This window comes from Pteronotus mesoamericanus, unplaced genomic scaffold (genome assembly GCF_021234165.1).
Source record: "Pteronotus mesoamericanus isolate MK-2021 breed Mesoamerican mustached bat unplaced genomic scaffold, CSHL_Meso_final contig_202, whole genome shotgun sequence".
Lineage (NCBI taxonomy): Eukaryota > Metazoa > Chordata > Mammalia > Chiroptera > Mormoopidae > Pteronotus > Pteronotus mesoamericanus.
The window spans coordinates 7,130,211-7,146,136 of record NW_026555086.1 but is presented as its reverse complement, the minus strand read 5'-3'; the positions used below and the strand labels follow the sequence as shown (position 1 = coordinate 7,146,136).

Genomic DNA, 15,926 nt, shown 5'->3' with positions numbered 1-15,926 from the left:
TTTCCGTTCGGCAAGAGAAGTTACGGGAGGGTGGGGGAGCGGCGAGAGCACAGTGGGGAAGGAACAAAGGCCACGCTCCGTGACAGCAGAAGTTTGATGTCCAGAACCCACAAGCAGATGGCAGATGCTAAACCTGTAAGTTCGATAGATCAGGTAGCTGTGTTGCTTCATATAAATGATTAGAAGTATGGTCTTTGGAATCAGACAAAATTAGGTTTCATCCCAAGCTGTGCCACTTAATGAGTGACTTAGGGATGGTTTTACATTTTTGTTACTAAAACTTGGGGCAAATTACCCATGCTTGAGTGTGCGAGTGAGTTGAGGCCCGTGGTTCCATCAACACAACGTCTGATGCATAGGAAGCCCACCAAATTGGTAGCTAATATTACTCCTCTTATTATTCCTTATTGTAATAATTAGAAAGTCTGCTACTTTTACAAAGGGAAAAATATTTTTAAACACATAAGTTTACTTACCTTTAAGAGACATGGGCCTGTTAATCACTAAGAAGTTAAAATTACTATACTAGATGTAATCTAAGATAATATCAATTTTTTCCTGTAATTAAATGAGTTTGAAACAAATTTTAGGAATTATAAAATCTTCAGTGAATTTTTCATTTTGGAATTCAGAAAGTATAAATAAGTCCTTTGGCAAACTCTTTTTGTAATTATGAACTCCTACGGAGTATTGAGTTGGATATTTTTAATAGTCCCAAAATGAGACTCAAACTCACATGCTCAATATTGGAAGAATGATTACACATATTATGTTATAGCTACCTGAAGGAAGAGTAGTTACACTTTTTTAAAATTTACATTTACAGAGAACATTAATGACATTGGAAAATGTTATAGTGCAAGAGAAAGAATAGGATATAAAAATACCACATATATTGTTATCTTGAACATGTAAGAGCATCTAAAAAAAGGGTAAAATATGTCAAAAATTAGTAATACTGGATTTGGGATAATTAAAGTAAACATGATTTTCTTTTGTTTATTGTTTTCTCTGCTTTTTAGCTTTTCTAATATGTATAGATTATTTTATAAGAATGATTAGAAATGATAAGGTTAACAACATGTTAGAAAAAATATAACACAATGTAATTGAGACAGTCTGTTAGACCTTGCTGACTCTTAAACAGACACTTGAGAAGTTTGTCAGGAGAGAATAATTACCTAGAAAGAAGAGTTAATTAAATGTGGTAAAAAGACCAAAGTTCTTCAGGTTATTGCCCTATTTACCAAAGTGTGTGACATGCATATCGGGAACACATCAAGAGCTGACTGTGCCCTTCACTCTATTCAGCCACGACACGGCACTTACTTAATACTCTGCTATAATAATTCCTCCCCAAATTGAGAAAGTTCATCCAACTGAAGAGAAAAGAAAGAAAACATTGTACATGTGTCTGCTTTCCTCGAGGATTTCTCACTAGTATCTTTTTAACCTCTTCAGTGATTGCTATGAAAAAGCAAATACCCAAGGGCCTCTGGGGTAAGGAGCTCGCCTGTCCCAAAGCACTCAACGCCCCCACCTTGGAGCATCGCTCGGCCGTAGCCAGTGAAGCACCTGCACTAGCACCGGTCCCCGTCCAAAGGGGCGAGTTCCGGGTCTGGGGCCCAGGCACCTGCACTGCTAGTGGCTCCTGCGGAGAGCAGACCGCGTGTCTTCTACAAGGGAGGCGGTCTCTTTGAAACCCCCATTGTAGGTACCCTGGCCAGCCCTCACGCTCAGCCTCCCAGAACTCTAACGCACAGGCGGAGGAGAAGGAGGTAGATCACAGCACGCAAGCCACGTGGTCTGCAGCATTCAGGAAGTCGTTATCCCTCAACAGAACTCTTCTGATGGAAATGTCATGGGTTATAGGTCTCAGGATCTAGTGTTTTTCCTTTCAAAGAGTAACCTGCTTTTTTCAAACGATTACATAAAACCACAGTGCACTTAACTGATTTAATGAGCTGCAATTCCGTACTTTAGATCCTATGAGGAGAAATGCCTGTTTGAAAGAAATCTTGGTTAAATCAAGGTCTCGTCTGTAGTAATACTGAGGGTCACGGCTTGTGTTGTTCCACACCCCCCCACCAGTCAAAAGCCAACTCTTTTACGTTAAATACTAAGATTGCTACTTTGGCTAAAATTTGAGTTTTTCATTAGAGTGAAATCAAGGCTGATATTTCATAAAGCTTCGATGCAAACAAAAATGATTAATCATGTTCATAAATATGCACACAAACTCAAACCATGATATTAAAAGGTTATCTTGCATTTGAGACAAAATGACAAACCCAGAACTTTTTAATTACCAAGATTTGATGTAGCAATCCTGTTTGTTCAGTAACATGACAAAATAGGAACATTACATTAGCAGAAGTGGAATTTAAGACCATAAAATATTATTTGAAAACAGGAAGACAAGAGCCTCATAGGAAGCTTTTAATTTTCAATGCTATGTTCTCATGCCTAAGAGGATTACTACATGGCTTTTCTATGATAAAAATAATCACGGTGCCTGAGTATTATATACATTCATTTGTGGATGACAAACACTATTGTAAACATGTCCTTTCCTAGTTACTTCAGCAATTGTTTTCAGCTCATTCAATGCTTTGTCTAAATAGCTTTAAGACATATAAAAAGCAAACAATACTTTCATAAAGTTTTTAGTAAGCAATTATCCAAAAACGTATTTACTCATTACATTGGAACACTAAGTGCTGACTATGGACAGCTGGTTTGAAATCATGACTCCAACGCCTCTCTTATAAGACTTTCTAGGTCAAAAAATGGCCTTAAAAAACTAGTTTGGGGCTGAATTGCCATTATATTCAGAAACTGAGCCAAAGAGTTTAAATTCAAAGGTTAAACTCAGAATTTGAACCAACTACTTTCGTATATTAAAAAATTGGCCCTTTGGTCAAAATTTCAAACATAAATCATATTGATGATATGCATATGTGCACGACATCCCATAAAAATGGCACCACAGGGAAATTACTGATTAACCTAAAGGAAGAACGTCACTGTCAGATTCGTGCCTCGGGTTCAAGGTGGGGGACTGCTAGGATTTTGGATTCCCTAGCTTTTGGTGATGCATTGGAAGCTTTTGTGTGTTCCCTGCAGGTGTTTCAGACAAGTTCTGAATTCTAAAATTATATCAGCAGAGCAAATCTGATTCATTTACTGGGCAAGAGCTGCATTCTGAACTGTCCAACTCAAATTGAACTACACTCCCTGGCCAACAATTCATTTTCTTGGTAGATAATCAATGTTACCTTCAATAAGGCAATCCCCACATAGCCTTTGGCCACAGCTACTGTCTGTAAAAAAAGAGTTCTGAATCAGTAGATCATGCAGAAGGGCATGCGCTCCCTTAGCAGGCGGTGGAGGAAACCTACAATGGGGATGCATGCCGGAGAGGAGAGGGCTTTTTAATATGAGTCTCATCTAATTAACGGGGCTCTCCTTTCTAATCCGGCCATGGTCAGTGATCCAAGGAACTGAAATGGAAATGGAAAACAATGAATCTCTGAAGTTAAAGGTATAAAATTCTGCAGCGTTCCTCAGACTCTTCATGCTTATTCCCAGAATGGAAAGCAACTAGAGAGAACAAAATAGTACTTTTTTCCCCTTAGAAAACTCTTGAGCATGTTGATTAATGCTCATCGGTGCGTGGGAGCATTTCATTCATTTGGATGTGCAAATTAAACTGGAAAAATCCACAAAAACGTCTTTATCACCAGTAAACCAATCAGTATAACACAATATAACAGAAAAGAAGAATATCACAATCCTTGATCTACACATGTGAATAAAAGTATCTTAATAAAGTCTACCATTTTTATAAAAAAGCTTTCCACTTTACACATGATCATTACTCAATAAATCTTATTTACAATACTCTCGATAAATGCCTTCACCGTGTCGAGTTAAAGCCACTCTGTGTTTCTTACTGGGGACACTTGCTTTCAGTCCTCTTTCTTGTCTGAGGGACTCTCGTCGTCGTGGTTTTCAGGACTGACTTTATTGCTCGCATCGTGGGGAGGCGCCTGGTCTTCCTCGGGCAATGAAAACACATGGCTTGCCTGGAGTTCTAAGTACGTTGTAAATATCTTCGCATATTCCGGATGCTTTAGGGCAAAACTTTTAAATTCCTCTAGAAGAAGGGATGACACAAAATCCAATAAACTGTGGGGAATCTTCTTGTGACATGATACAGATTAACATATGACTTTAATATAATTATTGCAAAATCTTATTACTCAACCCTCGTAAATTTGTATTAACTACTTGGGAAGACAGTTGTTCCATGATCTAGTCAAATTGAAGACATGCATGTTCTGGGGCCCATTAATTCTATCCCAGAGTTGGGATTAATTCTATCCCAACGTAGAGAAATGGGTGTGTATCGTGTCCGGGGAGAATGTCCACGGCAACTTTAACCATGACAGGTAGAACATGGAAACAGCTCACGGGTTTGTCAGCAGTAGAAATGGATAAACAAATTTTAACATATCCGTGGAACATAATGCTATACGGCAATGAAAGTGAATGAACAGCTGCGTGCCCACAAAGTGGGTGAATCTTAAAGCCACCATATTGAAAGAACAAAGCCCGACACAAGCGAACACCTATCGTATGAGTCTATTACATAAACTCCAAAAGCTTAGAAAACTGAAATGTAATATTAAAGATGTGTCCTTTTGTGGTGAGATGTGAAAGGAGAGCAAGGTGGGGGCTCCTCTCCGAGTCAGCTCGGCAGAGTCTCCTGTGAGGGGGAAGAAGGGGGTGCAGCTGGAAAGGGTTTCTAGAGTCTTCGAAAAGCTCTATTTCTTGACCTGAGTGGTAGTTACACAAGTGGTCACTTTGTAAAACTTCATTATGTTCCATGTTTATGTTTTTTATTCAGTGTTCTGTATTTTTGTAATAAAAAGGTTTTCAAAATTCTATCACCCCCAGGACTTTCCATTACTGCCTTTTAAAACTATTTTAACCCTTAACTTGGGTACAGTGATATCACAGTCTACAAAAGCTAAGCCCTGACTTATAACCCATAAAAAACAAGTAAGAGTGTACAATACATAAAAATCATATCCCAAGCCCTTCGAGAAGCGGACCTCTTTTCATCTCAAGTGCCTTAGATTTAGGAACTGAAGTAGAGGCTTGGAAGGCTTAGTAAGTTAACCATCCGAGTTTGAACTGCAAGCCTCCAAGAACCTGGAGTTTCTGCAATACGATGCTGCTCTCGATCTTGACAATTTTCTATCCTCTTCTATTTGGGTGGAGAAAAGCAAAGGGAACCTGGTCTTTGAATCAGCTCACTATTTTGGTCTATAACAAAAGGATTTTAACCCAATGTCCTATTTCTGTGTGTTTTTTAAAAAATCCTCTGACAACCAAGAGCCTACTGCATAGCACATCAGATGGCCTGACAACTCTTAATGAGAAAACAGGCTTTTAGTGCTGAGGAAGTCACCAGATTGAGCCTGGATCATTCTTTGCAACTGCAACATGATTTTGCCTTCATAAGCCACTCTACAGTTCCAAAGCAGGCAAGCCATGAATTGTTATTTCTGAACATCCAAAAGAAAGGTTCGTCCTCATGAGTCTGCTTCAGTGACGGAGAGGCAGAGGACTCGGGTGACTTCTATGATAAGGGTGCATAAGAGTTGATCTGCTGAAACTGATCATTTCAGTTGATCTTGAAACTAATTTCAAGACTTATGATCTGTTCAAGAGTTCCAGGTCTCTCTTCTCTTTGGGGATGCCAGTGGCGTTAAAGAGTAACTCATTTCTACACAAAGTGCTGTGAACTAACTTTAAGTGGAATTTCAGCATTAATGTGGCTAAAGGAAACCCAAGAATGAAAACAATTTAAAAGGTCACGTTCATGATATAGTTCAATAGCTATTCTTTTATAAAATAATAAACTTAACTATTCCAAACATTCCTGCAAAAGACAAACAAACAAACCAAAAAAGAAAAAGAAAAAGAGAAAACCAAACAGTAGGCTGTATACTAATGGCAAAGGGGAGACATTCCTTATATTCTGAAAATTAAAAGGTTGAACTCCCCCAAGCAATGTAGGTTTCCCTAAAAATTTATTAAAACCAATAGGCAAAATCATGACTGCCTACAAATAATTTTTAGTATTAGCTTCCATTAAAAGTTATTCTAAATAGTTTCTCAAAATTTGGTTAATAGTAATAACAGAGTCTTAGTTATATAAGAAAAATGGTCAGAGAATGAGTACACAGGGGCTTTATGACTCATAAGTTTTATCACAGTATAAACTTCCCTATTCCCTCCTTCCCTCCCTCCTTTCTTCCCTCCCTCCCCTTCTCCCTCCCTCCCTTCCCCCACTTTTCCTATCTTTCTTGTTTTCTTAAATGAACTCAATAGACTAAGTGCCCTAGGCACTTAATTACCTAGATTAGAATAAAGGGCAGCCAAATCAACGGTAATTAAAAACAGAGAGCAGGAGAAGTATGTGATCTAATTGCCCCATCCCCTAAAAGTTAAGCTGAAACTCTTTGAACTCCATGAGGAAATAGACATTCAAGAGGAATCCTCTTCCAGCCCAAGGGAAGAGACCGGGAAAGTAAGCCGCCCTGACTTCTGTGACCACATCAAAGCTCAGGCAGGGAAACGGTCACTCCCGTCTCTCTGTGGTGGTGTGTTTCTCAATGACTGCCCTGAGACCTGTGGAAACTGAGGCGCCACCGTCAGCCCCATGGGAGGAGTTCTGCTGAGGGTCTTGAAGGCACTGGGAGAAAGGTCAGTCGCCGATGGATGAACCTGCCACTTGGCCGTAAGGTCTTCCTCCTCAATAGTCCCTCCCCCGCAGAGGTGCCACCGGCATGACGTGGGACAGTGACCGCGAAAGCTTATGTCAGCTGCTAACAGTAAACATCAATAGATGGCTTGGCTGCTCCTATTATGGCTGACCCCTCAGCCCCTTCTCTCTACTGTGGTTACCGCCCAGTGGGGGAACGTGCTCAGCGTTGCTTGTCCACACTGATGGCCGAAAGGAAAGGCTCCTCAAGGAGGGGCAGTGGGTCTGAGAGATGTGACAGGCACTCAGGTGTGGAGGTCAAGAGGGCGGGCTCTACAGCCAGACGGTCTTGGCTCTGGAATCCTGGTTCCAGCACCCTCTAGCTGGGTGACGTTTGGTAACTAACTGAAATTCTTTGCATCTCAGTAAAATAAGAATAATAAAGAGCACTGATTAAATACGCTTGCTGTAAGGAATAAATGAGTTAACACATATAAAATGTTTAGCGGAGCACTTAGCGTGTGGTAAGTCCTCAGTAGCGAGCTACTACCATGACACCACTACAGCTATTTTACAGTCAGCACCATCATCACGATTGTTGTTAACATAATTAGTGGAGGGCAACAATGGTCGCGTGTGAGAGCCAGCGCATCATCTGGACCCTCTGTCTTTGCAAACTGCGTCAGGAGCCACGCTTCCCACTCACCATAGGACACAGAATCCCCCTGGGCTATTTCCTTGAAGAGACCAGAGATGTCGAGGTCGGGCACCCCGAGGGAAGCCTGCAGAATGCTGGAAAACTCCCCCTCCGTTATGTAGCCGTCCTCGTCCACGTCAAAGAGCTGCAGGAAGCAAAACGAAAGGTCAGGCTTGGCTCCCGCAGAGCAGCACTGGCATGGGACAATCTCGGGAAATCAACTCTTTAACCACAGGAGCGTGCCCTGTGCCAGGGCCGGGGATAGTTCATGGAGAAAGCAGGGTGTCTGCTGCCCGCGCGGCACTTCGGGGTCAGTGGTGGAAAGAGACAGAGTAAAAATAGAGGCTACCACGGTGCAAAGGACAAAGGACACGGGAGTCCTGTGGAGGAGAGAAAGATGACTCCGACCCCAGGAGGTCAGGGAAGGCTGGACGGACGGCGGAGGTGACGTGTGAGTTGGGTCTTAGAACTTAAATTAGGGAGAGATTCCCAGAATATACAAGGACTGGCTGGTGGTTGCTCGGCGCCCAGGTCAGGGGGCAGAAGGACAAGCAGGCAGCAGACCATGGCGGAAAGAGGACGCCTCTCCCGGACCCAGGAGGATTACGGCGGCGGTTAGGGCCCTGGTGTGATCATGTGCGAACAGATGGGGCTCTTTGCGGCGGAGCATGGGGGAGGGGTTGGGGGCAGAAGGTTAACCAAGCTGGAGACGGGAAAACCTACTGCGGGTCTGGGGTGGAGAAGCAGGAGGGACGTGGGGAGGGAAGGCTTTATACGGAATCCAAGACGGGACGCGTATCAGTTAGAGGCCAGGAGTGATGGAATGGACGGGTGTTTTAAGCCCAGCTGCAGCACAGAAGAGCTCATGGATAATTAATATCCCGTATTCAAATCCTCTCCCTGGCATTACATTTTTTTTTAATAATAGAAGCACTTAGTCTGTGCAAGTCCTGATCAAAAGTATTCAGATCACTGCATATGCGTTGACTCATTAACCCTCACAATAGCCTTGGGTATGGTCAGTGCCGTCTTAGCCCCGTCTTCCAGGGGAGAAAGTCAGGTCACTCTCCCAAGGTCCCAGAAGCAGTATCCTGGCAGAGAGCATCTCAAGTTCCTGCTGTTACGATACCTACTTCTGACCAAACACGTGATCAAAAACTAGAAGAAACCCCAGCCACTAGGTAAGGTGTGGTAACCGTGAAATGAACAACCAGCAAATACAGGATAGTGTTGTAATTGTCCAGTAGGTGAGAGGAGAAAAATACCTCTGAAGTTGTGATTGGCTGCCTGCGGCTGAGGAAGCGCTCACTTCCACTCCCTTTTCCACAGCTCAGCCTCTACTGGGGGCGGAGATAGATGGACTAGGGAAGGGAATTAGCATTTGTTTTCCCAAACTGCAGCCCCAGGGCTCTTTCTGGGCCTGAGACTTGAGAGAGTGGCTGCCAGGTCCCGCCCCACGGCCGCTCCCCCTCCCCCGCCCCCCACAGGCTCTGGGCTTTGTTGAGGGTCTTCGTCCTGAGCGGTTCTCACCCGCTCCACACGGGGTCTTTGGTGGCTCTCACTTCCATATTAAGTTCCCTTCATGGGTCCGTGCGTCCCTGCCAGGGACTTCCACTTCCTCCCATCTGTCCTTCGTCACACTACCCCAGACGCTCCCGTCCCTGAAACACCCGATTTCCCTCAATTACTCATCACTCCCGACGGTTTCCCTGCTCCTCAGTCCCCAGATCTAATGGGCAGCCCAGGCTCTGGTGGAAAGTTTAACACCCAAGTTTCCGTTGGGGGAGTGACAGCTCCCTGTGCCCAGAACACTGTCAAATCCTGAATCAAAATCTTCCTCAGACACGGCCCAAGCCTGGCTGGGCCCGCCCGCCGTGGGAGCGAAGGGCAGAGCGGGCCTGGCCCCTCCTCGCCGGAGGGCCCGGGGAGAATGCAGAGTCGCTCCTGGAGGCCCCCTGTCGCCCTCACACGGGCCCTCAGCCGGAGCTGTGCCCGCGGCCACGACCGAGGAACTCGGACCGACATCCTACCTCTAGGGCCACTGTGAGGATGGAACGAGGTCAGAGATGGGGCGTTAACTGTGACGTGCTGCCCAAATCAAAGAATGTGACTGGATCACACACACACACACACACACACACACACGTATGTATACACACATATGTACACACATATATGTACACACATGTATGTACACACACATATGCGTGTGTGTGTGCATATGCAAATATAAAGCATGGCAGAATATTTTCAAACACATCCAAGAAGGCTAAAAAATAACCAATATAAAGCAGACCCTGCCTTCCTGAAAAAAGAGCTAATTATAGTTTTAGGCCCTCCTTTCCTCACTCTGTCCCCCAAACCAAGGTCCAGGCTACACAAAATCGCAAGACATCTTTAAAAACAGTCATTACTGTGATTAAGGGCCACATTTCCTAGCAGGTCTTTCATTGGTAAACCTGAAGTGCACATTTGCCCAACCAAACTTATAATTACGCATACAGCCCCCAAACAGAAACAGAAGTATCTGGGTCGGAACGAGTTAGCTACGGGTCTAATTTTAGGTTTTATGATGAATAAGGGCTGTGAGAGCCCAAAGTTTTCGACTTGGAAGACATTCTGGCCCTGGCCTTCTCGCCGTCCGCTAAGCATCAGCCGCGCAGGTTCTTCCCAGGCCTCGCCGTTAACTCGGTTTAAACCGACCTGACATAACAATGTAGACGTGGGGACTCCTGGGCCAAGGACAGACGGCACGAACATTCCTGCGGCTGTCCCTGCTGGTCCCTGCGGTGGGCAAAAGGGCTCTGAAAGCCAGTCTGTCTAGGGAGCAGCGGGAAAAACTTGTTGGGATCTCAAGGGCTTGTCTTCTCAGAGAAAATCAGGAAGGAACGAGAGGAGGAGGCGGGCGCGAGAAGGTCCTCCCGCTGCTGGGGCCGCAAAGCACAGAACCCAGCACATGCTCACTGAGCGGATCTGTAGCCACCGCGTGAGACAGGAGGGAGGTGGGGTTTCTGTTTTACTTGCGAGCAGGCCGTACATGGTTAGGATTCTGAAGGGAGCGTGCCATTTAAATACTAATGAGATGAAGCACCGTACAACCCAGAAAAACTCAAAACACACTTTGGGCATGTCTTCCCCGCCCTCTTTTTTGCACATGGGAGTGGTAAATGAAATCAGGCTCCTCATATTTCAAACCTCCATCCAGTTCTGCTGGGATGGGGGCCATGGTCTTATTCATCTGTCCCCTAACACTGCTGTGAAAATATATGCGATACCACAGGAAAACCTAGAGGGTGGGCGCTGGGGACATTTTTGATGGAGTTCACCTAACACCACCTCCAAAAAAATGAACTCCAATGGGAAAATACCTCCAAGATGACCTCGGACATAGAGAGCGTGGATGGACAGACAGATCAGAACTCTGTAGGATGACTGAGGATGCCTAGTGACAGGTGCCATTTATTTATAAACCTCACTTCAGGGCTTGGAACCCGGGAGGCAGGAAAGAGATAATTTTTTAAGCTGATTTGTGAAATCACCTGCTCTTGGATTTTGATGCGGTGGCCGCCTGGGCTGCTTCCAGAGACCTTTTCGCTTAAACGGATGCCTGTGTTTCCTTCCTCCTCAGCAGCGATTGTCTTAACCACATTACCCTCGTGTGCCTGTCACAGCGGATCTATAAACTCATGTAGTGGGTTCACTGCCTTTCAAATAATACACTTAGAGTCAACACTTGTTTATGAGGCAGGCCCCGACGTTCTCCGCAGGGCCAACGGTACCTTAAATGCCACCTGGATGATCTCCTCGGTGTTGGCGGGGTTGCACAAGACGGCCAGGCCAATCACGTACTCCCGGAAGTCGATGCTGCCATCGTGGTTCTGAGAGGGGATGGGAGACATCGATTAGCAGGGACACGAGTGGAACTGCTACTAAACACTCCCCCCGCCGCCTCTCCGCAAGGCAATGTTCAGGGATGCCATGCACCTCAACATCATCATGAGCTGAGCCTGTTTGGAAAAAAGTGAGGCAGGACAGCAAGCAGGTGGCCCCCCACTCCCGGTTCACAGGAAGAAAACGTTATTTCTGTTTAGCAACGAATGCAAACATCACTGAGGCTCATTTAGAGGGGCTCTGTGGCATCCAGAGCCCCTCTGGGAGGTAGGATCTAAGACTTGTATCCCAGGTGGGGCCGAAGTATTCCCTCCCCCATCGATGGTGGCCCTGCCACGATGGCCGACATCAACGAGTCACTAAAGGGTCACTAAGCAACCCTTTACCTGCAGAAAAAGAAAGAGAGAGGACAAGGGCAAGTTGAGGCAGCAGTCCCAGGGACGTCTGTCCTTCTTTCCAGGCTTAATCGGCAAGAAACCAGCAGCAAGGGAGCAAACCCGAGCAGCTCCAGCAGCCCCGTGGTGACTGACCCCGGGCCCCAGAAGATCCAGCATGTCTCAGCCTCCGCAAACTGAGCCTAACCACTACGACACCAGGACCCATACAGCCAGGAGGTATTTCATCAGGGCATGCAAGTCACCCCAACCCTGGCTGCCTCAGCACCACACTTTCCCACACGCGAACCACTCGCTGGGACAGGAACCGCGAGGAGACGGAGTGGCCAGAAGGCAGGGAGGGAGAAAGGAAGGAAGGGGCAAGGCAGGGAAGGAGGGAGGGTGAGGCTAGAAAGAAGGAAAGGAGGGAGGAGAAAGAAGAGAGATGGGGAGAGGACGGAAAGATGGCAAGGACGAAAGGGGAGGAGGAAGAGGAAAGAGAACCATAAACAGCATTGTGACTACAATCCCAGGTGTCAGGATCATTTTGGCAGCAACATCAGGCAAGTGATGAGTTCCCAGATAAGCAGCGAACTAGTAGCAACAGCATCGCTAGGGCGGGACCTCAGAGTTTAACAAATGCTTGGCATCAATAAGAGTGTGATTGTCACATAAATCAGACTCGGCTATGACTATGTGGCCAGAGAAGAAGACTGAGTCTTTGAAGATACTCTCGAGGTCCAAAGGAGTATTAGTGTTCAAATACAGTAAATTCTCAGTTACCCAAAAAAGTCAGGGAAGAGGTATTCTGAATATTCTGGATATTCCTTAAGAGGATATTTCTACCCATGTTGGTAATTATAGGTAATTACCAATTTCTAGGAATTATATTGTTTTATCCACTTAGCATTACAAGGAAATATTTGAAGTAAGTATTTCTAAGAGCATTTCAAGATCAACAGCCACATTCAAAAATATTTGTAAGGCCCCACTATGGATTAGTTGTGCTATACTACTTGATGAGATTTCTGACTGAGGTTGCTACATGACTCAACTTGTAAACATAGATGCACTGTTACCCTAAAAATATTTTGTTTTCTTTTTTTTTAAAGACAGAGTGGTAGGGAGAGTAGGGAGAGATAGAAACATCAATGAGAGAGGGAAGCGTCGATTGGTTGCCTCCTGTATGCGCCCTTCCGGGACCAGGGAATGTATGCGTCCACACCTGGGGTTGCATACACCCGGGCCTGGGCTAGGATCAAACCGCAACCCAGGCATGTGCCCTGACTGGGAATCGAACCTGCAACCTTTCAGTTATGGGACGACATCCAACCAACTGAGCCACAGTGGCTGGAGCAACTCCAAAAATATTTTAAAAGTGATTTTAAAATAATATACAAATGTTGAATATTTTTGGAGATGTGCTGTTCTTAGGTACACAGCTTATAGTACTTTTTCCTGCTAAAGGTTATAGAATTCAGTGTATGATATCAAGATGAAGGTGTTTTTCAAAATCATATGGGGTATTTTAACATTAAAAAATGTAGAGGCTGAAATTTCACAAAATTTTTTTATAAACAAATATAATTTTCACTGTACTATATTGATTGCAATATTTAATACTAGAAATTTTAAAATAATGGGAGGGAGTTACAGGAATCAAAGACCTTTACTTAAGCTACAGGTATTCATTCTCCCATGTTGAAATGTCAAAGTTAAAAAAAATATGTATCTGGTAAACACTCCCTCTTACATTGAAAAATGTGTCTTTAGACCATCAACTATTGGATGAAAACTAAGAAATTTCATTATTCATTCTAGGCCAAAGATTTGGTTACTTGGAAAAATCCAGAGTTTGGACTGAATGTTGTAGCATACGCTCTAGAGACTGAGGTTATTTGTTCAAGTTTTATACAACATTAATTTGTATCAAATGTGTTTGTATAAACATGCAAAATGTTCTGTTCTCTGAGGAGAACACAGGGAAGAAACCTGTGGGGGACTGCGGGACCCTTTGTGTGTGCGGGCGGAAAAGCGGTCACAAGAGCTGGGGGCCCTGAACTTGAGGAGCAAGAGAAATACCTCCTACCACCCGCAGTGGGAGGTCATTGTCTTAATGTTTATAAAATATTTAAAACGAAGTGAGGGAAAGAAGTGTGGCTACATCGCCCTTCCCACAACCACCGCGTGGAAAGGTTAAATTATAACTCGATATTCTGAGGCCCTAAAAGGCGCATTGGCAGCTTCCCCCTTTCCAGGCCACGTTCCCACACCCATGCCTAACGCAATTGGTAGGCACACCCTAAGATGCAGGTCCTGATGTTAATGTGTGGCTGCTGGAAGCAGCCTCACACCGACCCTGCCACACCTGGTCTGAGCAGCACACTAGGCCACGCTCAAGTCACCAAGCCCTTGAGCCCGGTGGAGGTGCCCCGTGTGCTTGGCTCAGTGCAGGATTATGTGCACGTGGTTTCATAAATATTATGTGATGGAGATGACGGTGACCACAGAGGCCAAAAAGTCACCTCCTTTTAATTCCCCTGGGGATTTCCCACCGGCAGCGGAGGGCGGTTAACAAACCAGTCACGCCACTTCCACAGCTACAACTTTCCTCTAAATGAGTCAAAAGAGAAGGGAAGAATTTATCTTCTAACTCAGGAGGAGCCTCCGAAGTAGCTGGCAGAGAGAGGAAATGGGCTGAAAACCAGGCAAGCAGGAGGGGTAACCGGTCGGGTACCAGGCCCGTGAGCTGAGCACCTGCAGACGGGGCCTCCCTGGCAGAGTCTCCGCGCACCAGATTGGATTCTGGATTCTTCTTGCCCAGCTCTCACCACCTGAATCAAAACGATAAAACCAAACCAAGGGCCACTTGCACAAGAAAGGCAGGACTACCCTGGCTTCGGGCTGTCAGCTTCCCAGCAGGCCTGTCTTCCTTCTCTGGACGCTGCCCTTACGGACTCCTCTGCCGGGGCTGTTCTGGGTGAGACGTTTGGAAAACGCTGTGAGACAGCCTTCCTTTAGAGCCGTGGCTGGCACCCCTGGCCCACGGAAGATTCTGCGATAACTCACTTGGAGAGGGGCTCCGCATCAGGACCCCTCAGCGTGAGTCTGAAGGCCAGCCAGGGCTGAGGATGCTGCAATAAAGAGCCTGCAATACTGACATATATTTCTCTATATTGTTTTATATACCACACAGGCCTGATGAGGATTTACGTTAAGTTGGTTTTTTTTTCTTTCTTTCATTGTTTACTTTTTCTCCTGCCTGGTTTTCAGAGAGAAGCAACAGCCACCACAAAGTATTCTTTGTTCCAAAATAAACTAATGAACAAAATAGAAACAGAGGCGTGGGTACAGGGAACAGACTGACAGCTGTCAGAGGGGCCGGGGAGGGGGAGGATGGATGAAAGGAGGGGAAGGGATTAGCCATAGAACACAGACAATGCCTGAGGGGAGGGGGCTGGGTGGGGGTGGGGGTGGGGGAGAAGGGTGGGGACAACTGTAATAGCATAAACAATAAAAAAAAAATAGTCCTTGTTCCAAGGCAGGCAAGACACCACAGGAGCAGGAGCGGGCTGAAAGCTGGGCGTGCCTGGCTGCGTCTGAAGTACATGCCGGAGTGATCAGCAATCGCTTCATCCTTAAAGCAGCCAGACATTCCCTGATGCCCTTGACTCGCTTTACAAATATCGAAACAAAAAAAATTGCTACGTGCTTTTTCTCCACCTAAAGAATTCTAGAATTTTAGATAGTTGCTCCACCATTTAAAAAAAAACAACAAAACTACCCTTATATAAAATGGCTTCATTCCACATTCCTGAACTTGTTTCTATACAGTTCAATAGGATTCCAGGAAAGCATTTTTCATTTTTCTTTTACATAATGGAAATACCAGCTGTAAAATTAAGAGGAAAAACAGATTTTGAACTTCCCCCCTCCTCACCTTTTAAAGGGAAAAAAATGCATCTCCTGAGTGTTTTCTTGATTTATTGCAATTTTTTTTTTTCAAAATTTCATTCTTAACAACAACACATGTCCTGCTCCTTGGGGGGAATTTGATCACCAAATGAGCAACAAGCCACTCAAATCCAGTCCCTCAGGGCTCCTCCCTGCACCCCATCACATCTAGGATCACCTCCCGCGTCTCAAACAGCAGCTGCCCACACCACTGACAACACTTCTCATGGCA

The 15,926-nt window shown here is 45.1% G+C and overlaps 1 protein-coding gene across 1 annotated transcript in view; it reads right to left on the bottom strand.

Annotated features, from left to right (window-relative positions):
- Positions 1-3,806: 3,806 nt before the first annotated feature.
- Positions 3,807-15,926, bottom strand: part of LPCAT2 (lysophosphatidylcholine acyltransferase 2) — a 53,982-nt gene continuing 41,862 nt past the window's right edge. Inside the window, exons 12-14 of the mRNA XM_054570346.1 lie at positions 11,255-11,353; positions 7,485-7,620; positions 3,807-4,159 (exon numbers count right to left, since the gene is read on the bottom strand). Coding sequence (XP_054426321.1) covers positions 3,972-4,159; positions 7,485-7,620; positions 11,255-11,353 — 423 coding nt within the window. The 3' untranslated portion in view covers positions 3,807-3,971. The remainder of the gene's footprint in view (positions 4,160-7,484; positions 7,621-11,254; positions 11,354-15,926) is intronic.